The following is a 27,074-nucleotide window of genomic DNA, read 5'->3' as shown; positions in this document are numbered from 1 at the left end:
TGAACTAAAGGCAGTCCAGGTCCCATCATTGGTCCTTAAAGTTAAGTTGCAGCTCAAATGTAGAAACTTACTTTAAATTGGCAAAATGGCTCTCCATGAAACATGAGCAGATCTGCAAAAGCGTCATTTTGTGTTTGCTAGAATATTATTTTGAAAATAATAGAAGGGTGACAGTTTTTCCACGAAAAAAAAATCAGTCTGAAAAATAATTCAGACAGATTATTTTTATTTTATCTTGTTCATTTGGTCCCACCCCCAATCAGTCGGTTTTTGTTTTTCTGCTGAGATCAGTTTCTTGCTTATCTGCGTTGTGGTGGACAGAAGCAAACTCTAAGAATAATTTCCTGCAGAGCTGCTTTAAGTGTTGGAAAGGGTCAGAAATCAGTTTTTTTTAAAGACATATCAAAACCTTTGTCATGACACTCAAATAAGATAATCTGAGACAGAAAATGACTTAACTTTTAGATGCATCCCACATAAAATAATCTTTCAACTATTTTGCTGCTACTTTAAAACCATAAATAATTCATGATCAGTAATAACTTTAAAGCTTCTTTTCTGAATGCAACCTTGTCTTTTCCCCTGATAGATATAGATCAGTGTGTGTCTGAGACCTTCGTCTCTAAAATGTAAACAACAAGGTTTCAACAAATTCTATATTATTTTTAGCCTCACACACACACACACACACACACACGCATACACACACACACACACACACACACACACACACACACACACACACACACACACACACACACACACACACACACACACACACACACACACCCCACAATGGGAGTTGCGGGGACAGCAGTCACAACCAGTTTAATTTCTCAATTCTGATCCACGTGGTTAAAATTTTTGTTTTTGTTTGCCATCTAAAGGTTTCTGCAAGTGTCTTCATTCACCTGCTGAAGACCAGAAGTTGGTTTATCTAAAAACATTTGAGATTTGATTGTGAATTTACATTTCGGTTCAGAAGTGAAAGAAACCACTGAGACTTTCTGAGGTCAGAGCCAGGAGAGAGGTCACAAGCCGACCGGAGTGTCGCGGTATTCCTCCGCTCACAGCCTTAGAAAGGTCAGAGGTCGGACCTGCTGAGGTCCAAACTTGATTTCCACAGGGAGGAGACTCTGCAGTTGAAGGTGATCTGATCTGATCGACCAAAAGGGACGTTGTTGGAGTTTATCCAAGTTTTGTTCTTCTTCCAAACCTTCCCCCAGTCTGATATTGAGAATCGAAATTATGCATAAAAACCTTGAGTTCACCGTTCAGAGAGACACTGATTGACAGCTGCAGTAATGTTATTCTCCTTCAGGTGAACTAAAGGCAGTCCAGGTCCCACCATTGGTCCTTAAAGTTAAGTTACAGCTCAAATGTAACCAGCATAAACATCAGCAAGTCCAGCTGTAAACTCAAATCGGCTCAAACAAGACAGCTGTTTAATTATTTTTTTCTGTACTTCTGAATTTCTACCATGAGTAAGTAATAAAGTACTCCACACGCTATAGATCTGGTTGTAGAGAACCAGATCTCTACAACCAGATCTCTCTTTGGTTGTAGAGACATTTCAAGCAATCATCATTCATCATGTTTCCAGCTCCAATTTGAAAGAGCAGATATTTTCCAGTCCAGATCATAAAGTATTAGTTAAGTGCTTTGAGACCTTCCTAGTTGGTACTCATCACTCCCTAATTTGATTTGATTGAAGTCTTGCAATTATTTCAGCGGCAAATGGCAAATAAATAGTTGCCATGCTCACCGTCCTTTTGGGTTCTGCCTGAGTCTCGGCTAATTTTGGGCTAATATGTCAGTCCCAATTTGAGTTCTTTTAGACATTTGTTGGCACAACAGTGGTTCATCCCTAGAGTTTAGAAACCCTTTCATGCCTGGTTCATTTTTCAGTGAGAATAAGGGGCTCAAAAAGCACAAACAGGTCTGAAATTTGTCAGACAGGATTAAAAAAAAAGTCAAGGCACTTTGAATTGCCTTTAGACTACTTGGAAAAATAGTTTCCAAGGAAAACTTTAAAACATTACAGGGCATTTCTTTGCTTCTTTTAGGTAAAATATAAAGAAAACGTTCAAGAGTTTTGTAGAGTGCCATACCTCAGGGAAGATTGGGTAAAATTTTGAAAAGCACTCTCAGCCTTTGCAGGTCACAGTAATCTTTTTTTGCAGGTTGAGCTGGAAAAAAAAAAATCCCCCCTCCCCCCAATCACTCCTGAAAATTGTCTTTGCCCTTTCCTAGCTGCCAGCGAAGGTGGAGCGAACGTCTTCACGGTGTCTTACTTCAAATCCAGCGCCTACCTGGCCCAGTCCCCTCAGCTCTACAAGCAGATGTGCATCTGTGCTGACTTTGACAAGGTCTTCTGCGTCGGCCCAGGTAAAAGGGACGCCTCCCGTCTGACACCTCATGAGCTGGCAGAGTTCTCACAGGCATAATAGGAAAATGAGCAGCAGGAGTGTAATGAAAGCGGTGGACCCTATTAACTGAGATGACACGTTTAAAACGGCGCCAATTGTGTTTAAGATTGTTAAAGTTTAGCAGACATCCCACCGGTCCTGTAACTGTGGACAGAGCTTGTAGTTGGTCCGTTAGTGACATAAAGGGACTTGTAAAAGACTTTTTACACAGACTTGGGAGAACCTGGAGCTTTGTAGCTGAGCAAATACTGCCACCATCTGATTAGGTGAGCAAACAGTTTCATCGCTTCGTTGAATGCGTAGCTGGTTTTATACAAAGACGGTCTTATCTAAAACGCTTTGTTTGATGTGTATTTAGTGTTGCTGAGCAGAGATAAAATGCATTTCTGAAGGAAGAGAGCACCACTCGGTGCATTGTGTTTTTTGCAGTTCCTCTGCGGCCGCACCTGAGGAATCAAAGGGCTCCAGATCATTACTGCTTCTCGCTGCTGTTGCCGTAGTTACAGTCATGCAGGCTCAGGACTGATTCGGTATGAAGAAGTGAGGTCAAATGTGCTCAAATATCTAAATGGTCAGAAGCTCAGCTTTGTTCAGCTTTAGCCCCTACATCTATGGTGCGCTTTGGAAAAGAAGCAAGAGGAAAAAAGGTCCAACTCCAGTATGTGGAGGAAATGAGCTTGTTGGAGATTTATCTCCACTGTCACGATGCAGTACCTTGTAAAAGTCTTTATTCCCTTTAAACGTTTTCACTTTCAGTTATGCAAGTTGTTTTATTTGTGAACATTAGTGAACAAACAGCATCATGAGGACCAAGGAACATGATCCTTAGGACAACTGATATCAAGTTGTTAAAAAGTTCAAGAAAATCCTGTTTGCTAAATATTATGCAGACTATTAATCAGAGAAGAAGCAAGGAGGAACTTCAGAAGAGCTCAAGTGGATTTGAAAAACAATCTCTCAACAGAACAATTAGCTGAGCACTCCACTATTCTGGCCTTCATGGAAGAAAGGGGGGAAAAAAACAGGACATTGTTGAAAGAAAGCCATAAAGTTTTTCCTTAAACCATCAAACATGTAAAAAGATGCTCTGGTCAGATGAGACAACAGCTGGACATTTTGGCCTACATGCTAAAAACTTTGTTTGACTGAAAATTATTACAGCAGATTACATTGAACATACCATCACCATAAAACATGGTGTTGTCAGCATTATACTGTGTGGTTTCTTTTCTTTTTTTTTCTTTTTTTTTTTTTTTGAATAATCCAGAGATGCTGGTTCTGATTTGTTAGTTTGAGCCGATTTAATTTAAGTCTCTAAAGTCCAGTAGAGACTTGGCACACACAACTCTCAGCTGGATCTGTAGCAAGAGATGGTTTTGTAAACTATTTACTCAGGAACTGCATATCACACTTTAAAAATTTATATTTGCAAAAAAAAAGAAAAATTTTTGTTTCCTTTAATAATTATCCACTAGTTTCAGTTGTACCTAAGTAAATAAAAAATTAACATAACTCTTAATCCACATTTACTTTACCCTCTTCTTCCTTAAGATCCAGTCAGGTTGCAAGTTAGTTCTGTCACTTTTAACATAATGACATGTTTCTGTTTCTCATGAACTTCTTTTGACCCTGACGTTAAAGTTCCAACGTTCAGTTTTCAGGGCAGAGGACTCCAACACTCACCGTCACCTGACTGAGTTTGTGGGTCTGGATATTGAGATGGCCTTCAACTACCACTACCACGAAGTGATTGACTCCATCACTGACACCATGGTGCAGATATTCAAGGGCCTGAGAGACAAGTAAGAAGCCAGACAGGATAGATACCAAGTCACAGTTAGACATGCTTTAGAAGGTAACCAATGTGCTGAGAAGTGATGAAAACGTTGTTTATTCATGTCCAAAGATTATACATAATGCTAGTTTTTATTCATAATGTTTTTGTATGAGCAGAAACCTGAACACAACAGAAAACTGGGTTAATAAATTTTACATGTTTGCTTAAATATTTTATTATTTGTTTTCACAACGGAGTATCGACTCTCTTGTATCTTTACTTTATAAATCAGAAGAAACTAAGAAAAATATCTTTTTTAAACATTAAGAAAACAGATGAAAACGTACATTCACATATAATGTATAAAAGTATATTAAAAGAAAACATTTTTCATCTCTATATTACATCAGGCTAAACATTTCTTGTTTTAGGTCAGTGAGGATTACCAAAATTATTCCTATGTATTAAATACCATTTTTTTTGTTCAAATTCAAACGTTTATATACACTAAGGACCCTTTAAGCAATTTGATAAAAGGCCAGGAGAAGATACTAAAGCTTTGTAAATTGAATAATTCACAACATTTGGGTTAAATGAAGACATGGAGATTTATTCAACATTCTGCCATCTGTGACTTAATGGGAAATTAAAAAATCAACAATCCCAGATACCTGAAGGGGCCACAGCCATTAGTTTCAACAGTTTTTTCCAAGTATAAACACCATGGAAATGTCCAGCCATCATACCATTCTGGAAGGGTTTGGTTTGGTTTAACCATCTTCTGAACTGTGAAGGAAGACGATAGCCAACATCATGCTGTCTGGAGGTTTCGCTGCAGGAGGGACTGGTGCACTTTGCAAAATAAAAGGCATCGTGACCGGGGTCATATGCACCGGCACCCCTAACCATTCCTGTCAGATTTCTTACTGTGATTTTGATTGGACTGATCAGATTTTTGAAAACCTTTTAATAATCCATGACTTCATGTTTCTTTGGATTACAATTATAAATAATAAATAAAACCCAGTTTCTCTTGGCCTCTTTTCAAAATGAGTTTAATCATTTTTCATTCATGCATGAAAATGATTGTTTCTATTTTTTTTGTGTGTTTTATTTGTTAAGCTAAAACAAAAGATGATTTAGAAGACAAACAGATCAAAATTATCATGTTAAGCCACAGTTGTTGCACAGTGTAATTTGATCCATATGATGTGGCTTTACTGCCTCCTAGTGGTGGAAATCAGTGCAGCAAGAAGCAGTTGGCCAAATGATAGAGTAAATATCACACACATAAATCTGGTGCAGTCAAAAAAAAGAACACAATAAACAATAAAGTCCCACTTCATGAATTACAGATTGAAGCATCTGTCCAGGGAAAGTCGGCTCTATCAGGGTTACATACCGACTAACAGTTCAAGTCGTCTTTGTTGGTTTGTTTTACCTTATGACTGTCGTTCCTCTTTTCTCTCCTCAGTCCAGTTTGCTACTTCTGTTCTCATGACTTCCCAGACTCTTTCCTTTGACGTGTGTGTTTATTTTGAGCGCTCGCTCCAACTCTAGAACAACTCATGACTGTTGTTCTCTGGAAACATCAGTCATCACATGCTGTTTAGAAATAATTTAATAAAGATTCTTTATTAGAGATATAACGGTTAGCATCTGATTCATGTTTTCTGCTTCTATGGAAATAGTGAGGGATTTTCATTTATTTACAATCCCTTGTAAAAACTTTGAGAACCTTTGGAGTTTTTCACATGTTGTGACATTACAGCCACAGCCTTTATGTGGAAAAACTATTACAAACCAGGGTATTAAAGAGAAATAGAAGGAAAAAATATATGTTTTTCTTGTTGTTGTATACTTATTCATTTCCATTCAGCTCTTTTTAGTCAGTACGATGTTGAACTACTCATTGCTGAAACCTTTTCGGCTATAAATCTAACATAGACCTCTGGAAAAACTTAAGAGCCCACCTCACTGAACCCCATTGAAAACCTCCTGGTTATTCCACCAAATATTGATTTCTGAACTCTTCCTGAGTTAAAACATTAGTAATGTTGCTGTTTATAAACGAATATGAACTTGTTTTCTGTGCATCATTTGAGGTCTGAAAGTACCTCAAATATTTTGACCATTTCTCATTTTCTGCAAATAAATACAGAATTTTTGCTTGGACTTTTGGAGACATGTTGTCAGCAGTTCATAGAATAAAAGAACAATGTTCATTTTACTCAAACAAATGCTTATAAAAAGTAAAATCTTGGGGCTGAACCATGCTGGAGTAGCACCATCCCTCCAGCCTGATGCTACCAGTACCATTTAAGCCATGGAGATTGTGTGTTCAGAGTGATGTGCAGTGTTTCAATTTGATGATAAAGAAAAGCATGAGGTGTGCTAAAACTGCAAAGTCTACTGAAAATGTTGTTTTCTTTTAATGTGATGAGAACAACCTAATTTATTCCTGCGTTATATATTGCATGTTAAACCTTTGAAAATCAGTGACTAGTGAAATGAAAACTGTCTGCTGGTTTTTCTGCACCAGCTTCCAGACCGAGATTCAGACGGTGAGCAAGCAGTTCCCCAGCGAGCCGTTTAAATTCCTGGAGCCCACCCTGCGGCTGGAATACACTGAGGCCTTGGCCATGCTGCGCGAGGCCGGAGTGGAGATGGGAGACGAAGATGACCTGAGGTCAGGTTACGTCACACACCCTCTGCACGGGACGCCATGTTTTGTCATATGGTTTCATTTGAAAATACAGAAGTCAGGATATGTTTAAGGAACTCTGTGTTTATGTAATTCTCGTGATAAGACCAGTTCTCCTGAACTTTTTCTTGTTGAGCAGGAAATGAAAGAATTTGAAAGCTGTGTGAAAGTTTTTGCTGATGGTAAATAAAACGTGTTTTGTTATTCCGCAGCACTCCTAATGAGAAGCTGCTGGGCCGTCTGGTCAAGGAAAAGGTTCGTACAGTTTAATCCAGTCCTCGAAGGCCTCCGTCCTGCAACCTTTTTGGGTGCATCCGCGCTCCAACACACCTGAATCACATGAACAGTTAATGATGAGACGTTTGCTAAACTTGCCGAGGAGTTAATAAAGTCATTTAATTCTGGCTTGCTGGAGCAGGTAGGCATCCAAAAGTTGCAGGACTGGAGCCGCTGGCCACTGCCACATTTAAATCCAAAAACAAAAGTGCTCAAAAAGTGAACTAGTTGCTTCACTTTTGTGCTCTTATTAATATCCGTTGTTTTTATTTTTACTTTTCCTCAGTATGATACTGACTTTTACGTGCTGGACAAGTACCCACTGGCTGTTAGACCTTTTTACACGATGCCGGATCCAAACAACCCTGTGAGTTTCTCATCTACACAAAACACTGAAACACTTACCATCTAAAAAGCAAAAATATGTAATGATAAATCTGCTTCCAAACATTTTTAGAGGGAAGTTTTCTGGCAAATCTCTTCAGCTCCATAAATTAAAAAAATTACTATTTTCTCACTTTTAAAAAACTATTTTAGTGAAATGTTTCTTGTAAAAGTATTAATAACCCTTAAAATGTTCATATGTTGCTATTTTATAACCACTAACTTATTTTCATGAGGAGTTACTGACAGAAAAACAAAATATCAGGAAATGGAAAGGATTTTTTTTTTTAAATGCTAATTATTTTATATACAAAGAAAATTTTAAAAATTTGACATCCATTATTCACACCTGGCACCAATCTGTCCTTTTATACTGGAATGGTAAATGGATTGTAGTTGTTGAAAGAAACGGAGCAAAGGTGCTCTGGACATGTGAGATCAAAATGTAACTTTGTTTTTCCCTTCATGCAAAATGCTTCTGTCTGTGGAAAGAACTGACGAAATGCTCCAACTATAGTCAAAGGTTGTTTTACATATTATTGACTCAGAGTGGATGAACTCTGAAATTTTCAGGGGGGTTTTGGTTGGGGAAAAAAAAAAATCCACTTTGATTTCACTTCACGATTATGTAATATGATAAGTTGATGCATCATATAAAGTCTGCATAAACAACACCATAGTTTGTAGTGAAACTGTGAAGCAGGTTGAGGTATAAAGACTCATTTAACCCTAATTAACATTCAGAAAGTTGTTTACTTATCTCCATGTAAGACCTTGTATACTTAGTGTAAACATTTTATGCTAGTTAACAGATAATATGATTCTTTCCTGGTTTTTCTTCCAACCAGAAATACTCCAACTCTTACGACATGTTCATGAGAGGAGAGGAGATCCTGTCTGGGGCTCAGAGAGTCCACGACCCTCAGCTGCTGACCGAACGGGCTCTGCATCATCAGATCGGTAAGAAGCAAGCTTAAAACGCATTCACAGAATGTATTTGAAAGGATTTGTCTCCCTCTGCAGACGAGTGGCAGGTACTACAATAACAGAACGTCTAAAGGATTGAGAGTGTTTATGGAGAAAAAAGCAAAATGTTTAATGTGCTACTTTGTAACAATTCAGTTTTTTTTTCTGATGATTGTAGATCTGGAGAAGATAAAGTCATACATCGACTCATTCCGATATGGAGCGCCCCCACATGGTGGAGGAGGGATTGGTAAGAAGCTTTTTAATCTTTTCTACTGGAAACTTGAATCTGGTGAGTTACCAACCCGTCCTCCCTCTCAGGTCTGGAGAGAGTCTGCATGCTGTACCTGGGTCTCCACAACGTGCGTCAGACCTCCATGTTCCCCCGTGACCCCAAACGTCTCACACCCTGAGCACAGCGCCTTGTGGAAGAATCCCATACCAACCGGACTCAAAGCTGTAGGTGACGGAGATTACAACTAATCCACAATCCAGAAAGGGGGCAATGAGGGGGATAGAGCGCCACCCCGTTTCTAACAGGCTGATAGAAGTTAATCGCGAAGAAGAATGAAGCAGTTGTAATAGAAGGTACTTTATTGATTTGTGTGCATAGTTTTCTAACAACTAAAAACAGACGGGTTGAAGAGGGAAGGAATGGGCCAGAACACTCCCAGAGGAGGCTGCACACGTGTGATTAATCTTCTAATTAACAAGGGTTTTCTAAGGGTTAATTATGTGGTTTAAACAACTGGAACACAAATCAGAGTCCTTTGTATTACCAGCACCAACATTAAGTATGATGATTGTGGTTTTCAACAGTTTGCCTGTAACTAAATGTGTTTTATAAGTAATTAATGAGAAATAAAAATGGTTAATTAAAGAAAAAACCTGTTTTTGTTTCTTCCTGGGAGCTGGAAGGACATAAATTACCAAAATAATAATTAGATTTGAAAGGATTAATAATTCAGATACATGTTTGTTTTGTGTACATAAATGTTGCATTATAAATATTAAAGCTTAAGTGCATTTCCTCACTCATACTTGGCTAAAGCCTCCAGTTTCCATCCCTGCTCCAAAGTGAGCATCAAAGTGCTTCAGTGTTACAAACATACATAAAACTATAATAAAGTTTATATAACATTTACACAAAAAAAACTTTTTTTTTGATTGGTGCGCATGCATACATGTGACGTTGCTCCCCAAAATACTCTGTACATTCAGGATTTACTGATAAAATGTTGCTGGGTGATTGCTTTACTCGGTTGCCGCTCCGCTGACTTGCAGGATGAAGAGGAAGATGTGAACGATATCGACGTAGAGAGAGAGCGCGCCGTAGATGTACTCCTCTGGGCTGATGGCCAGCTCCCGATTCCCGATGAGAAGCTGAGTGTTGTAGACTAAAAACTAAGAAAAGAGGAGAAAACAAGTTTCACATCTGAAACGTTTTAGTGTTGACATGTTGTTTCAGTGTGGGTCTCGTGTTTTAGGGAACCTTAATGATCAAGAAGACTAAGAAACAGCAGACAGATCAGGCATTAAGTTGTGGAGAAGTTTCAAACGGGATTAGCTTATAAAGCATATTTGAACATTTCTGAGAACAAGAACCTATGCTGCAAAACCGGCTCAATCTAAGCACAATAACTTTGCTTTTCTTCAAAAATGGACAGAGAAGATGGATGATGCTAAATACAGGGAAATCCTAGAGAAAACTGTTAGAGTCTAACAGTTAGACACTGTGAAATATTTGACACATTGTTTAGGATCGTCGTCATGCCAGACAGAACTACAATGAAAAAGTTTAGATATCCTGGTGTTAGAATGTCTCAGATAAAGTCCAGAGCAAAACTTTACAGAAAATTTCTGATGGAATGTAAAATTTACTCTTCGGACACTGTCCATCCAGTCTCACTGAGTTTGAGGTATTTTACAAAGAACAACGGGCGGAACTGGAAGGGACATGACCCGAAAGATGTGTAACAGCAATTGACCTGACGCCACCTGTCAATCAATCCAGTGGGTTTGTCACAATTTGTCCTGAAGTAAAGGCCTCTTAGCTGGAGGAACTGAACCTCTGACAAAGAGTCAGGGTTTATCATTAGGAATGACCTACGGTCATGGAGATTTGGTGAAAAATTAAAGGAGAAAATGGTAAAACGTTGTCAGAGGGGAACATGCACTTAAGATACGCTTTAACCCAGAGCATTTAGAGCGCGGAATAAAATTTATTCCATTTCCAAAACCCATTGAAGTCTGGAAATGTTGGTTCTACAAAGTAAGAACATTGTAAAACAAATTATCCCCCTTTCTTACATTCTGGCTTTTGCTACTTTGTGCTGTTTTATCCCACAGAATCCCAGTATAATAAACTTTACGCTTCACCAAGCCATAAATCCTATTCAAGCACAGTTATAAACACTGATCACCAGGTTCATCAATAAGCACTGATACTCTGAGAAATTCTGGTTATTTGGAAATCATACATTGCATAAAAATACAGTTGCACTCTGCTGCAATTCCTATAAAAACGACAAACATGCTATTTACCTCTTCTCAATATAGCTTGAAATCAATTGGCCTTTTCTTGCAGAACAATATAGAAACACAAAGCTGAAATGATTTGAAATTATGCCGGCGTTCACTCACCAGAGTGTAAACGACGGCTCCGATTGCAGCATAGAGCATGTGCAGCCAGGGGACCTGTTGAGTGACATAGAAAAGGCTCTCTAAATGTGAAAATTGGTCACACATGCACACCCCTGTTGAGCTGCCGCTGAAGCTCACACAGAGAAGCAAGAATATATTAAAGGCCTTGACCAAAGAGTCCTCACATATTGGAAGGAGAGCACGATGGATGTAACAATCCCAATGATCATGAGCAAAACAGCAGCTATGCAGAGAAATCCCCCGCAGGAGGTGAAGTCCACCTGTGATTAGAAACAAGTCATTAAAAGGATGAAAGGGAGGCAGAACATGCTTCAAGCCACACATAAAGGAGCAGTGAAAATGTATTTTTTTCCTTTCTTTTTAGGTTTCTCAGTGGAGTTGCAATAAAGAAAAAAAAAAAAAAAAGAAAGTTGGCTGGATGTGCCATGTGCTGGCCAAAACATGTAACTTATGTATCTGGAGTTGCATCAGATGGGATTCACATCTTATCCCAAAATGTTATAAATATTTAAAGGAGCTCAGTGCCCCATTGTAATGTGAGACAAAGGAGTTATTTTACACCGACAACAAAGACATCCTCTGACAAGCCACAGGCGGCTGAGCTGCAGCAGAAGAACCGTTTTCAGATACCTTCGTCTGGAAGCAGAAGACTGTCACGGCTATGCACACTACGCCTGTTATTCCCATGGCGATTATCACCGCTTTGGTTTCATAATAGCTGGAAAAACAGAAATATACAGATTGAAATAGGATAACACTTTACCATGTTTCAACCACAAACTTCAGAGCATTTTATTTGGATTTTATGTGGCAGAAAACAGAAGATTATTTGTTTTCCAATTTTATTACAAATAAGAATCTTAATTTTATTTAATAACTCTAGCTAAAATTCAAAGGAACTAATGAAACTGAAGCTTTTTAACATACATGCAAAGCACTGCATCACCCTGAACCAACATCACTGTGACACATGGTAGTGGCAGAATGGTGATGTGGGCATGCTTTTCAGACTGAAAGAGCTAATCACAGTTGATGGAGGGAGTTCAATTCAAGGCAATCCTGGAACAAAGCAGGTTAAAAGAAAAACAACCCTGGAGATGTTAAGGAGCTTCCAACCTGACCAACAACAGAATGATTTAGATCAGCACATAAATAAATCCATGTGTTAAATTGGGCTAACGCTAAAGGGAATCACTGGAAACTGCTATCGACAGACACTCTCCATTCAGTTTGAGCTTGAGTCATTTTTAAAACAACATTTGGCAAACCTGCTGGTGCAAACTGGGCATAACATACACCCAAAGGATGGTAACCGCGAAAAAAATGTGGTTCCTCCAAAGCACTGATTGAGAAAAACTGAATGCAGATGCATGACGCAGCAAACGTCCAAGATTTTTACTTCTTCTACTTTGTGTTGGTCTTTTTTAATAAAACACATTGAAGTTTGTGTCTATAACCTGACAGAGCGTAAAGAAAAGACTTGTGCAGTGCATTCAGGTGTTCAAAAACAAACCTTGAAACTGTTCCAGCCATATAAGACAGGGCAACAGTCTGCAAGATAAAACACGACAAGATGTGTTTTTTTTTTATAATTAACAGCTTTGCTTTATTCTTTCATCTTTACTTGCTGCCAGTCTTTGGCTCAAGCCCTAACTCCTCACCCAGCTTTTGGCTTCAGATTCAGGATAAATACTTACAAATATTCCCAGCAGCACCAGATTCAATGGAAAACGCCTCCTACACAGAAAACGAAGGAAAATAATGTGACGTCTTTTAAAACCCAGAATAATTTCTGATTATCTGGAAATGATCCTTGCTTTACCTTGGCCCTTTGCAGCAGATGAGAATGCAATACACCAAAAAGAAAACAGCGCTATGGAGAAATAAATCAGGAATGTGGTTCTGCTTGGCTGACTGTCAAATGTTATAAAAGTTTATTTTGCTTTTTTTTACAATAAAATTAGACATTTTTGTTAAACGTTTAGTCACTGTTGATGGAAAGTAAACTCACAAAGAAGCCCAGTAGATTGCTGGGTATTGGGTGACAAACATCTTCACTGGGTCACTGTGAAACCACAGACAACAGGGTCACCAGCAATGCTTTCTTTTATTCAGCCGCACTAAACAGATAGAAGTGGTGTTCTATTGGACTGAACAGGGAGACTTACACAAACGTAAAGACACCGACGACTGCAAAGGTGAACGCAAGCTGCACAGTCAAAATCAAGTAAACCTGTCCACAGACATGGAGGTCAGATTAACAGTGATTACTGGCACACTGGACAACAGAGGAACAGTCTGAGTCCCTGACTCTGGCAAAGAGAAGAAAAGAAAGTCCTTACTTTTCTGATGAAGGCGTGTCGAATGGACGTGCTTTCCCACTGGTTGCTGAAAAAGTCATCCATTTCTCCTGCAGAATTGCACAAAAAAAAGGCAATTTAAGCTTCAGAAGTTAATCTGAATTCAATAGAAGTGAGTGATGAAAGTCGGTGTAAGCTCCTGGGAACCTGGGCTGGACGCAGACAGTCCTGCTGACAGAGTGGAGATGGGCATGGCAGGCGGAGGGAAGCCGGGACCTGGACACATGCCGGGACTGGGGCTGTAGGATGGAGGAGGGGGCAGAGGGGCGCCATGTTGTGTCAGGAAGGGGTAATTATTACACTTAGGATCCTTCAGGGCGTCCTCATAGGATGGAGGAGAATCGGTTTTGGAAGACATTTTTCTGGACCACCTTAAAAAGGAAGTTAACAGAATTATATGAGATGCATTTATTGCTAATGACTGTATGCTGATCAGAGAAAAAATACTCTGGTGAGGATTACTGTGTGCTTGTAGAGCAATCCCCATACAAATAAGTGGAATAGAAACTGCATTGCACATGTTAAAACAGACTGACATGAGAAAAAAAGTTAAAAATGTCTACTTTAGTAAATAAATTCTGTTTTATTACGGTTGGACAAGTCAAAACAATGGAAGAAATAACTCAAAAAATTACAGTGATTTGAAAATAAATTTTAGTCAAAAATATTTGTGATAAATCCAAAATAACAGCAAGTCAAATAAAATCAAATAGATAAGAACATAAAACTTAATTAAACAAAAAAAATTGAATAAATTAATTAATATAACAAATATTACAGAGAAAAGTTTTTAAAACATTAACACTAAGATGCCCTCAGACCTCCAGGAAGGCTGTAACCAAGATGAGGGCAATAATAAGAAATTGATTAACTTTAGTTCTTACCAGCAGTATTGAGACAACCTTCTTTCCAGATAACTCAGATAACTAACTTGAGGATATTGGGAGTAAAAAAATAAAAAAAAAAACTAATAGAAAAACTTTAATATTGATTCCAAAACATAAAAGTTCATTTTCTGATCACCTTAAACCTTTTCAGGATTCTTGCTGCTGAGTTTTAAAGTAACTCCAGCCAAGCTGTTTTAGTTTTTAGGAGTACATGATAGCATTATATAGCCAGTAATATAACCACATTGTTTGAACTAAGGTTTGCATTGATGACTTAACTTTAAAAGTCTAGTAATCCAGTATTATTATCACAAAAAGAACAGGTCATATGAGAACATGGCTCTAATTAAACTCCCCATCGTGTCGTAGTTTAGTCTGAATATTACTGAATAAATGTGAAAAATAGAAACGTACCTTTGTTGGCCTCAGCCTGTGATGGGAGCAGAATGCCCCTCCGTCCTCTCTGCTTACTGACTGTCATCGTTGGAACATGTCCTCTGTGTAACTGGATATGCTCACTGAAACTCACACTGCTGTTTCACAGAAAGCATGCCAAGTGGTACACACGCTGCCTGGTACCCTCACTGTTTACTTAAACAGAATGCAATGAAATGTAAAAACAAACATGGGAAAAAAAAAAGGAACAAAATTTGAACCTCAAGTTTTACTTTTTTCCAAAATGTTTTCCTTCTTATTCTTTTCCCATAATTATAGTTCTGTTGTGGGCAAAAGTTTAAACATACTCACGTGATGGGTGTGGATTTGTTTTGTTATTTTTGTCACAGTGATGTGTAACTTAATGTAACAAAAGCAAAGAAAACCCTTGTTCTTATGATTCTTCAAAAACAGAGGAAATACACAATTATTCTCAAATTGTAAATTCAAGTATAATTGAAAGTAAATGTACATGCGGCTTTTTCCCTCATTATTTTAACTGAATTATTGCTTCCAATTATGAACATTAGCATTTCTTGTGTTTATTTCCTCCGCCTTATTTTGATCAAGCAGCTGAACTCATGAATTCCGCAAAGGCACGCTGTCCCATCGCGGTGACGTCATCACGTTGAGTTCGACGCACAGCAGGCTATGGCGCTTCCTGACTGGATAGTGACATCGTTGGTCGCTGCATCCTCCTTCTGTTTCTTGTGCTTCTTTTTTCGGTACCGACGAACCACGTTGGAGTTTTGCAGGAAGCTGCTGAACAGGATCATGGCTCGAACAGAGAAGCCGCTGTTCCGAATCGCGTTAGTACAACTTGAGTTATTATCAGTTTGCTGTCTGTGTAGCTTAGCGACGTGTATTGTTTTGATTTCTGCTGGTAGCAAGCCTACATTTATTTAAATTCGGGATGCCGAAAACTTTGTTTACATGCTGATGAATTGACTGCTTATAAAAGTTAATTTAATATCTTGTTTTTTCCCCAGGTATACACTCTACACAAGGACCAGACTGGGTTATATATACTACAAGAGGCAAATGAGGAAAGCCAGGGAGAATTATCCTGCTGGGCATTCCACTACTCATCCTATGGAGCTGAACGGTACATAGCACCGAAGCGCATTCAGGGATTATTCACATTTTTCTAGCATTGCAACCACAACTGCGGCATATTTTATTAGTGTTTTATGTGACAGACTGACATAAAATAAAAGGAATTATTTTCCTAGCATAAATCTGACAACAAATGTGACTGAAGTCACTCTGTTTTTCTATGACAGTCTCACAAAGAGGATTTTCTAGTAGCTATCAAATCTTAATACATTTTAAAAGGTTTTTCTAAAGGTTCTGAAAAAAAAAACTTTGCAGCTCTAATCGAGTTCTGTTAGCTTGACTGTGGGCTTAAATAGCCAAATTGTAAAGTTTGCAGAGATCCCTGTGCTAAACTGCAAAGTTACGCATAACTGCACGTAACCATGAACATATATGTTGGCAGCATCATGCTGTGATGCTTTAAAAAAAAAAGGTTAACCTTCCAGCAGAATAACAAGCCTAAACATACAGGCAGGCTGAGGAACAAAATGTTGTATTATTATTTTTCTCTTCAGAATTATGGTGTAAATGTTTGTGTTTACAAGTTGTAAAAAGCTTCAGCTGGTATAAATTCTTCTGTAAGCTTCAGCAGGGAGGTCTTCTTATTTACCATGCATTTATGGGTTTTGTGTGTTTTCTGATCTGTCTTCTTCCTGTTCGTCCACAGGTGTAAAAATAATTCCCATCTCGGTTCTGTCTGACAACTACAGCTACCTTATTGTTGACACAGCCTCCAGCGTCGCAGTTGCTGTAGACCCTGCAGACCCTCAAACAGTTCAGGTGAGCACACCAACTGTCATTTCTTGTTAATGCAGAAGTGTTTTGACACCTGAAGCTGTATTCTCGACAAATGTGGGAAGTGCACTTTGTCAGGTTCCTGGTAAAAATCTCCAGTGATGAAATGCTAAAGTAAAAGCATTTGATATTAGCTTGTTCTCCCAGCTTACATGTAAGTGGCACACTTTGTTGATGTTGTTTCTTTATAACCTTTCAGACAGTGCTTGAAGAAGAGGGAGCAATGTTAGAAGCTATATTATGTACCCACAAGCACTGGTGAGTATCTGGTAATTTTCGCAAGCATACATTTATAGATATATATATATATATATATATATATATATATATATATATATATATATATATATATATATATATATATTAAGCTTATTTTCAGCAACAAAATGAATCTAAATGAAATAACTGTTTTCAGATGTGTCGGTTCTGGCTGTTTCCCAAAGGCCTTTATCTTCTCTTGTGTTTTCAGGGACCACAGCGGGGGCAACAAAGGTCTGAAAAGGCTTCACAGTGCCTGTCATGTGTACGGAAGCGCAGCTGATAACATTCCTGGCCTGACGCAGTAAGTCCCAGCGTGCACGGGCTGCGCACACACACTTTCAAAGCTTGCCTTTTACTGTAATGAGTCGTGTCTTGTTCCCTCCGTCAGCGCTCACAGAAGCAGTAGCAGCAGCTGACTTCACAGTAAATGATCACGCAGTGGAAAACTGTTTTTGTTTATCTTGCGGGGGTTGATTTTAAATCATAGTCATCAACAGGAATGACTTCCTGTTTTCTATTTCTGACTTTTACTTTTTTCTAATTACATTAATGGTGATCAGCATTAGTTTGGTGGACATCAGTTTGATTTATTTGTATTGTTCCCAGCCCACTCTCACACAGAGACACAGTCAATGTGGGCCGGCTGCACTTTAAGGCCCTGTTCACTCCTGGACACACCGTAGGCCACATAATCTACCTCCTGGACGGCGCGGCAGTCGGTTCCCCCTGCAGCCTCTTCTCTGGGGATCTGGTGTTCCTCTCAGGATGTGGTTAGTTGCACATCTTTTTTAATAAATGCTTGTTGGTTTCTGTTTAAAGATGTTCAAAGCCTTCACATTTATTTTTTCATCATCTTTAATCATCTTTTGGTTTGAGTTGAAGATTCTTTGCAGTTGTTCTAACAAACTTTTTGGCACTGAATAAAGTAAAAAAAAATATTATTTTCTAGACCTGCTTAAGTAAAGATGAGTATGAAAAACATAGTTTTTCCAGATTTTATTTTCTATCCCATTGCATAAATGCTGTTTTCCTTCAGTTTTTCCTTGTGGTCCTTTTTTCCTTATTTTTCCTTTTTTCTTAATTTACTTGTCTCCTTCCTCAGATCCTTCCTACCTTCCTCAAGTCCTTGGGTTCCTCAATCCTTTCTTCTCTACTTGTGTCCTCGCTTCTTCCTTACTGTGTTTCTTTTTTTCTGTTTTTCTTTCTTTTTTTTGCATAAATTAATGTAAAGTTTTGAAAAACTCTGGCAAGCCAATAATTCTTTGTACATTTATACGTAAATTACATCAGAGTGTCTTGAAACTTTTAATTTGTAATCCATGGCATGCCATTCCCCTGGGGGCACAATATTTCTGTTGGACACTTTCAGAAATGGAAAAAACACGATTTAGTCTTTATAAGTCAGAAGTTGGCTATAAAAAGTAGCTGCTTGTCTAAACTTGTTTATATCTAGAGTCAGAGCAATAATTAAAAACTTTAAAACAAGTGGAACTGTGACTAACAAGGCTCCAGTGGTCCCACGTTTGTCCTGCTCTCACACACAGTGAGCTTGATGGGAATGGAGGTAAAGTAAACCTCTAAAGCTCACTGTTGGGAAAACTGCAGCAAACAGAGACTTCTTAGCATCTCCAAATCCTTAAAACATCCGTTAGATGCTTTTTGCACACCAACCGGTTTCCTGTACAAATGTTAACGACACTGAGACTTTAACTAGACCATGAACCTTGAGCAAATGACACCAAGACGGATCTTTTCAACATCAAACATTCCAGATTGTTAGTCAATGCTATATTTAGATATAAAGTCTTCATTAGCATGAAGTTATAAGAAAACTTTTAAACTGTCATTTAATTGGGGACAAAGCTTTTTAATTTTTTTTCACCTGCACACTCTTTTATTAGTTTTCTTTTTGCCTTTGGGTGATACTCGTCATTATTTCCTCAGCTTGTATTAAACAAGTTAGGACATGGGTCAAAGGAAAACAGGGGAGATTGTGCAATGCTGAAAAACGTCAATTTCACAACAACTCAGGTCAACTGGAAACAGGCCGGCTGTTGAAATAAAAGTGAAAAAAAAGCAAATGGCAGGCTTTGATTTTGTATTTCTAAATACTTTACTGTCATTTTTGAACGGTGTCACTTGCTCTACCTGTTAGGTTTTTTTTTTTCAGGTTGTCCTAATCATTGTATTTTTTTCTTATGGTGTTGTAAAACCATTTGCTTTTGTTAATTTTCCCTCTAAGGGACAATAAAGGATATTCCTATTATTGTTTTTTTGATAAACATCTGCATGCATTTCCTCTAACATGATGATTTGAACTTGGTGTTTCCAGGGAGGATGTTCGAGGGCAGTGCCATAACAATGCTCTCCTCTCTGGACACAGTCGGTTCCTTAAGTGACGATACTTTACTGTGGCCCGGTATGTAAACTGCTTCAACTGTCAGACAGAAAAGCTTTTTTGTCAAACTTCAGATTGTAAACTATGGAAACAAGAGTTCCTGTAAAGTCATAAACTGTTTGGAAATGTCTTGAATTTGATTTCAGCTTTTCCCAGGTCTGGATAAATATTTAGAAATGTATTTGTTTCCACACTTTATTTCCTTTTATTGTCCTTACTGGCCTTCTTTCGTTTCCTTCCTTTTTTGCCCTTCCTTGTGTCCTTTTTTTCTTTCCTTCTTTCCTCATGTTCTTTTCTTTCCTTGCCTTTTTTGTGGCCTTTCATTCTTCTTTCCTTCTTTTCTTCTCATGCCCTTCCTTGTGTTCTTCCCACCTTCTTTTCTTGTCTTAGTTTTTTCTTTGTTTTCTTCTGTCCATCCTTAAAACTACATACATAATGAGTTGAGAAGTCTAGAAAAGTGTTGAGTTCTTGGCTGAAAAACGATCAGATTATAGTTACACTGTTTAGTTAATCCATTCATTTCCCTCATGTTGTCATTCAGAAGTGTTTGTGAAGCAGCAAAGAGCCACAGTTTGTCCTGTTTTTAACAGTAAACCATTTAAAGTATGATTTGATAAAAGTATGTTTTTTTGTCGAGTCATGTTACGACTCGACAGCAGCTGCTGTTACCATGGTAACAGTCAGTTCTTAGGTTTCGGACTTTATCACATATTCCTTAATAATGATATTTGATAACCACATTTTAAATGAAACCATGAACTTCGACAGTAAAAAAGTAAAACACAAAAAATCCCAAAAGTTGGAAATAGTTCTTCACAGCTCTGTAAACGTCTGGTTCCTGATTGTTTGCTTAACGTTTCCTCCTCTTACTGCCCAGCATCAATCCCCTGGCGGCCAAAAGCTTTTAAGTCTCGTTTATATGCGATGTAAGTTTTTTTTGTTTGTTTTTTTTCGCATGTCCTCTGACGACCCCGCAGGTCATGAGTATGCAGAGGACAATCTGCTGTTTGCTGCTGAGGTCGAGCCACGCAACGCCGCCAGAGAGAACAAATATCAGTGGGTGCTGCAGCAGCGAGGCCAGAAGCTTTGTTCGGTGAGAATGACATTTTTGCCATTGTTATGCTCCTCAAGCCCGCCTTCCCAGAAAGGACTCGCGTTGTCCTGCACCCGGGAAACAAGGCTTATCGCCGCATACAGTTTACATGCTGTCAGAGCCTGGTCTGCACACTCCTGCAACCCTCCTCCCCTAACAGACCAGGCTTACTGTCGAGCTTCATCTGTGATGCACTCTGCAGCCGGGCAAACGCTCTCAGTTCAGGGCTTACCTGGAATTTAGATTGCTTTTTACCTCTTATCAATACAACATGACTGCAGAGGCTGTTCCATTAGTTTTTACCTCCCGGAGTTTTGTCAACCTCCCTTTCCAGAATACAGCATGTTGCGAAAGTGTTTGTACCTCCTGAACTTTTGTGTATTTGATCACCTGCATTTCATATTGCTTCATTTTTCTCTAATGTGGGCAAGGTGGATGAAAACAACTCAACCAATCAGATGCAAATCAGGAAATTGACTCAAAAAGGAAACATCTGTGAGGAGCGCTTCCAGTAAAAATCCAATCAACAACTGGATTTTATTGCGGGAAAATCTGTTGTAAAAGAATATTCTATTATTTGACTACTCTATCGATTATTGTTACGATTAATTGAGTAATCGGAAAAAATTGTCTCTCCCTCTGTCTCTCTCCCTCTCTCTCTTTCTGGGAGGAGAAACGCCGTCGTATTCCAAGCATCGCACCAGTCAATTCAAAAACGCTTCTGGTCCCCTAAAAAAACAATAAAAACCTGGAAAATTTGACATTATGCAGTTAGCATTTAGCAACGACTCATACGCGGAAGTGAGAGCCCTGCCCGACACAAACGATAATCTGACCGGAACGCTGTGTGCGACATGATGAAACATAATTTAACGAAGCTTTGAGCCAGATCAATTTAATAATCGAGGAACTCGAATCATTGGAGGAATCGTTCCAGCCTTTAGATCAGAGTAAAAGGACAAATGCATGCCACAGTTTTCATGTTTCTATATAGAAAACAATCCTTTTTGTTGTGCACTACTTTGCATTATAAAATAAGAGCTCAATATATATATGTTTTTTAGTTTTTGGTTGTAATGTTACAGAAATGTATCAAAAAAAATAAAAATAAAGCTGTATGAATACTTTTACGAGGCAGCGCATAGAAAGATTTTCTATATCATATTTTCAACACAGTGGGCAGTTCTTACTGGAGAAAAGCGTGAACACATTTAATTAGGTGTGACATTGTGTGAAAGCTAATTGGCCCATTATTTTCCTGTTCATGAAATAAAATCCCTACTATTTTACAGCTGGTTCCCGGCATCAGAGGACAGTGTTCACTCATTTCTAATCCCAAAGCAGAGCAGCTTTATGGCAGCGTATTCCGTTCCAGGTGTTACTGGCTCCTGATTCGGGAATTTCTTTTGGAAAAGAAAGTCGCATCTGACTTCAGACAGGCGTTTTGGCTTTTCATGGAAGGGAAAGGCCAGGTGTTGCTAATAAGATTAGCATAGACTCCAGTGTCTCCATGTGTCCTCTAAGCCATGGCAGAGTGATGGTGAACCAGTACGAACAGCGCCAGGACTCTGAAGCAGCCTAATGAGATTCAGGCTCTGCTCATGTTTTCTGTTTGTGGCTGATGTTCATGTAGTCGCATGTTCGCCATGTAAAACGTATTCATAGCTTTTCTCACTTTAAAGCTGCAAACTTTATTGTATTTTTGAGGGATTTTATGTGGCAGACAAACACAAAGTTGAGCATAGATGGGCCATAAGTTTCCATATATAGAGAAAATAAACATTTTATATTGGACAACTGTTTTTATTTTTGTGGGACTCTGTAATCGCTGCACGTCTTGGACAACTTCGTGGTTGATCTGCAACATTTCCAGCTTTCTGAAACTTGCAAATAAGTTTTTGCCACAGTGTCGTGTGTGATGCTCGTTGTGATGCTCGCTCCATGTTTTCTGTTAAAGTTTCGTGCAACCATGCGACTGCTTCCCCATCCAGCCATCAGTACAATTTCAGTTCTTTGCTCTTTTGTCAAACGCATCTTCTTGGGTATCTGAAATATAACAGAAATACACATTTTACATTCTCTTATGTACGGAAACTTATGGCCCACCCTGTACATGTTTTTTAAAGATTTGCATTTTGGAACACAATTTTCACTTCCATTGCATCAAATATTTTGATTTGTGTCTACCTCTAGAGATCATAATATTTACCCATTACAAAGATTTATTCATCATAGCCTTTGAGCAGCTTCCTTGACACATTCCTCCACATATTTGCTGAATTGCATTGGATTTAATTAAGGGGCACCAAAGGACTCTAGATGCACAAAGTTTGGCTCTGCCTTTACAAAATCCTTATGAATACTTTGGCTAGGAGTTACAGTAAAGCTGAATGAATTCTGGTAAATAATGATAATTCAGAAATATTTTTAATACCCTGGATACATGTTCTGCAGCTACATATTTAAGTCACTTCGGGGTCCAAAGATTTCAGCTGCAGAAACGTATGAATACACAAAGCAGTATTCAAACTGGGTCAGACATCCACAAATGTAAATCTGAGCTAATTTTCAGCTGCAGAAATCCTTTGCTGCACACATTTCCTTTCTGCCAAAAAGAGAACAAAGTGAATGGAGCTTTCTGAGATGGGATTGTTTTTGTCATGCACTTCACTTTTAGAGCCCCTCCACCATCGGGGAGGAGAAGCAGTACAACCCTTTCCTGCGCAGCCACTCTGCAGAGCTCCATCAGGCTCTGGGCGTCCAGCAGCTCCTGGACGAAGACTGGACCCAGTTCAGGGCGCGGGTCTTAGAGGAGCTACGGAAGCAAAAAGACCTCTTCAACAGGAGGCAGTAAGGCAGAGGACGTAACGGACAAACCAGCATTTGTGATTCGAAACTTTATGAATGGGCATTAAGACGTTTTGAGCTGAATCTGTGACCAACAGGAAGTTCACCTTTATTATTTAATCGTAACATGGTAGTCCTACTTTCTCTCTCCAGGATTGTAGTTTAGTGATAAATTTGTTCCTGTTTAGAGAATTGCACGTTCATCTTATCGTATCATAATAACACACGTAGTGAAGACCTTCAGGAATAATTCTTTGTCATTTTACAAGTAGGTACAGTCAGGTTTCTGTTATGGGTGCTTTAAGTAGTTTAGCTTTCTGAATTGTTAAATAGTTAAAACTCTTAGGATTTTTTGCTAATAATAATAATAATAATAAGATACACAAGTTTCCGTTACAGGCCTTGTTTAGCAGTCCAGCTAAAGAGCAGTTTGTTTCTCTGACTTAAAATTTTGGGAATAAGTGTGTGTGTTTTTTTTTATGTAAACTTCAAAAGTAATGGTGAATTTAATTTACCAAATCCAATGATGGGTTTTTTTTTGTTGGTATTTTTTCCCTTTTATAGCAACAGTCTGGATTTTTCTACAGTTTGATTTGAGCCAAATGGAAAACCACTATTTCCTTGCAAAACGTTTTTAGTGTGTGCTCATCAACGAATATTTTCTTTTTGCTCTTCAGCTGTGTCCACATTGGAAGCTTGTTTTTTTGTTTTTTAGAAGGGGATGTGTGAAATATTTACAAGTTGTCAGTGTCTTATCTGCAGTAGACGGGAATCAGAAACCTCCCAGTGTAGAGAAGCACAAAGAAACTGTGACAAATGGGATAAACTATAAGCTGGACGAGGACACGAGAGGCGACGGAGTTAAAGAGCTGCAGTTTCCAGGTTTTGTATATATTTTTGCCAGGGGTGGCAATAAATGCGGAGCATGTGGTAGCATGTGCTCAGTTCTTCTGAAACTTTCTGGTGATTTCACTTTTAAACACTTGAGTCCTCGTGTTGGATCTTGACTTGCATACTACACAAATTCCCCACCTTCATCGTCTGACCTCCCGTTACTCTGATTGCTGTTAACTGCAGGAAAAACACTAAAATACTTTTACTTTTCTCACAAAAAACAGAAGTAATATTTTAGATCTTAAAATGCTTCACTTTACGAATGTGAACAAAAATATGTGAAGGTATTGTGATCTAAATCCTGTCACCCCACTGAACTGTTTTTGAAGGGAACGTTTTGTACGGCAGCATGTAGAGTTGAGTCTGCATTTAATATGAAGACTTGTGTTAAAACAAACATGTTTTGCAGCTAAATGTTCCAGGTGAGTTAAAAACAAAAACTTTATGGTGATCAGTGTTTCTCTTTGAAAGATGAATCTTCACTGTATCGACTGAAGGAATGCTTTACCAGTTTAAAACTGTAGAGACCAAACTTATTTATATTAAAAAATAAGGGTGAAATGGTAAAAGTTTTGGTACTGAACCTTTGCGGTACAGATTTAATGTGTGGTTGTATGAAGTCATATAAAAAAATATATATTGACCACTTATACAGAAGAGGATTGATATAAGCTTTTATCGCTTTCAGGTTGATTAAGCTACGACCTGAAGCACTCCACACCAAACCAATGCAGGAATGACTGATGATGATAATAATGCACAAGTTAAAGACTAGGTTTCTTGATTTTAACCAGCTAATATAAACACCTCTGTTGATGGCTCTTGAACAGCACCACCTACTGTAACACCACTTGAATAACTGTTGCCATTGAATTGTTGAGTTATGCTGTACTTAAGCATTAGACGATATTCAGTTCTGTACTGAATGTTGATTTGTATGATTTTGAGGCCAAATAAGTCAAACCAAACATTTTTGAATGTTATTTTTATTTTTCTCATGTTAAAGTGACTTTGTCTGCTACTTTGGGGACCTATCACTGCTTGGGCTGATTTTATATTTCTGCCTTTCTTTGTGAGGATTATTTTATGTTTAAAGTGAGTCGAAGCAAAACCACTGCATTTTCTTTAAAAAGAAATGTAACTGTTGTCTGTTATCTGATCCAATCTCAACCAGAAACAAAGCTGTGTACGGATCTTTGGCTTTCATGACCACTGCACCCTAAATATGAAACACCTTAAGGGGATAAATTATGCTGAGACAAGAGCTGACATCCTAGGTTTACTTAGGAGCAACATCCCTGTTGGCACAACAGTGTGAAACTATCAAATCAATATCTGTGAGAAATGTTCAATAAATATTTTTATTGCCTCTTTTTGTTTGTGTTTTATTTTTTATCTTGAGTTTTCTGGTTCTCCAATTAGATATGTTTGTCAATTATAAGATGTTCATTATGATTTATTGGTTTGAAAATAAATAGATTTTTGTCATTTTATCCCTCATGTACAATACAAGAAATGCTGAACTTAATACATCTGAGCCTGTAGAAACAGCAGTGTATATATAAAAGTATCTCTTAACAGTGGCAGTTTATGTCAATAATTCATGAACTAAAATCAAATATAAACTTTTCTTCATGTCTTCATTTATGCTGCAATGCTCAGAGAATTTAATGTTTTAAGCTGTGCATTGTTGTAGTCATGTACCGCTTGAGTTTGCCACAAAATATTTTTATGGTTCATAAACCAATAACAGCCTCAAAACGTATGAAAAATAAAAGGGCAATGCATCGTCCTATTCCCTGAACAGTAATCATTACATTTGAATTAAAACACTAAAATAAATACTTCAGTTAAAGATAGAGGAACTAATAATTAAACTAATATATGCAATTCCTTTTTAATCAAAGTGAAATTTAGATTATGAAGATGCCGTTCTAGTTCTAGTTCTAGTCTACTGCTACAGAATATAAAGATGTTCTTTAATGAGGGAATAAATGTTGAAAATATTTTGGGTGAGTTTATCAGTCTCAGAATTTAAGGGAAATGGGTTTATGGCTTCGTTTTTACTCGAATCCCTTCATTAATCTGACAGGTAATAAGAAATATGATGGGAAAAGTTTAGACAAAGCTTTGATCTGCCATCTTTCAGAACCAAAATCACCAAAATAACTGGATCAGTTATTAGTCTGCCTGTTATTAGTCTTCAATAACAGGCAGAACCACTGGAACTGAATGTTAAGAACTTAGTATTTATTCACAGTTTGTATCTTGATTAAAACTGTCCAAAACTGTAGCAACCTATAAAAAAAACATTGTTTAGAAGCGCTATAAAAGAAAACAATCTGTTAGGCGGAGAAGCAGGCAAATAAAATAAACCTTTAAACTTTAGATAGTTTGAAAGTGCGTCACATTCCTCTGCCTCTCCTGCAACGGATGCCTACACCAGAGCACCTTCACCTCTTGGTGACTGAAATGTTATTGAATTTTGTTTGATGAAAACTCGCACCTTATTTGCATATGTTTGAGTTCTGAACACCACCACTCAGGAGACTGTTTTACTTCAGGTCATGTTTTAATGAGGAGGAATGAAAGCAGACTCCTCCATTAGAGATGACTGCACACTATTTGCTGTCTTTATGAGTCTTTCAAACTGACAGCTGAGTTATTTTGCTTTCTGCAATAACTCTTAAATAACAACTTAACCTACTTTGTGTTGGTGCCAAAGATACTCTGAGAAACAAGACGCTGAGCTGAAGTTTCAGGTGACAGAGCGTTGTCATGAAATGTTACGCCAAAATCTGGGATCACG

At 38.1% G+C, this 27,074-nt stretch overlaps 3 protein-coding genes across 3 annotated transcripts in view; 2 read left to right on the top strand and 1 right to left on the bottom strand.

Moving 5' to 3' along the window:
• dars1 (aspartyl-tRNA synthetase 1) overlaps nucleotides 1-9,423 on the top strand; it is a 43,222-nt gene extending 33,799 nt beyond the window's left edge. Inside the window, exons 11-18 of the mRNA XM_008403174.3 lie at nucleotides 2,254-2,388; nucleotides 4,084-4,231; nucleotides 6,749-6,895; nucleotides 7,123-7,165; nucleotides 7,473-7,553; nucleotides 8,419-8,530; nucleotides 8,715-8,786; nucleotides 8,858-9,423. Coding sequence (XP_008401396.1) covers nucleotides 2,254-2,388; nucleotides 4,084-4,231; nucleotides 6,749-6,895; nucleotides 7,123-7,165; nucleotides 7,473-7,553; nucleotides 8,419-8,530; nucleotides 8,715-8,786; nucleotides 8,858-8,949 — 830 coding nt within the window. The 3' untranslated portion in view covers nucleotides 8,950-9,423. The remainder of the gene's footprint in view (nucleotides 1-2,253; nucleotides 2,389-4,083; nucleotides 4,232-6,748; nucleotides 6,896-7,122; nucleotides 7,166-7,472; nucleotides 7,554-8,418; nucleotides 8,531-8,714; nucleotides 8,787-8,857) is intronic.
• On the bottom strand, nucleotides 9,113-15,484 carry LOC103460835 (protein lifeguard 3-like). Its single transcript, XM_008403164.3, has 12 exons — nucleotides 14,862-15,484; nucleotides 13,708-13,931; nucleotides 13,543-13,610; nucleotides 13,369-13,433; nucleotides 13,212-13,265; nucleotides 13,023-13,073; nucleotides 12,898-12,937; nucleotides 12,714-12,751; nucleotides 11,831-11,918; nucleotides 11,365-11,460; nucleotides 11,180-11,233; nucleotides 9,113-9,940 (listed from the first exon to the last, which is right to left on the bottom strand). The coding sequence occupies exons 2-12, from the start codon at nucleotides 13,916-13,918 to the stop codon at nucleotides 9,791-9,793; spliced, it is 915 nt and encodes a 304-aa protein (XP_008401386.1). The 5' UTR covers nucleotides 13,919-13,931; nucleotides 14,862-15,484; the 3' UTR covers nucleotides 9,113-9,790.
• A 14-nt stretch (nucleotides 15,485-15,498) lies between these two features.
• Nucleotides 15,499-25,634, top strand: pnkd (PNKD metallo-beta-lactamase domain containing). Its single transcript, XM_008403183.3, has 9 exons — nucleotides 15,499-15,691; nucleotides 15,872-15,987; nucleotides 16,645-16,757; nucleotides 16,972-17,030; nucleotides 17,242-17,334; nucleotides 17,640-17,803; nucleotides 19,366-19,452; nucleotides 20,409-20,524; nucleotides 23,202-25,634. The coding sequence occupies exons 1-9, from the start codon at nucleotides 15,534-15,536 to the stop codon at nucleotides 23,376-23,378; spliced, it is 1,083 nt and encodes a 360-aa protein (XP_008401405.2). The 5' UTR covers nucleotides 15,499-15,533; the 3' UTR covers nucleotides 23,379-25,634.
• Nucleotides 25,635-27,074: the final 1,440 nt, after the last annotated feature.

Source organism: Poecilia reticulata, chromosome 2 (assembly GCF_904066995.2).
Source record: "Poecilia reticulata chromosome 2, P_reticulata-male-v2, whole genome shotgun sequence".
NCBI classification, from domain to species: domain Eukaryota; kingdom Metazoa; phylum Chordata; class Actinopteri; order Cyprinodontiformes; family Poeciliidae; genus Poecilia; species Poecilia reticulata.
The sequence above is the reverse complement of the archived record's forward strand: the minus strand, read 5'-3'. Positions and strand labels throughout refer to the sequence as shown.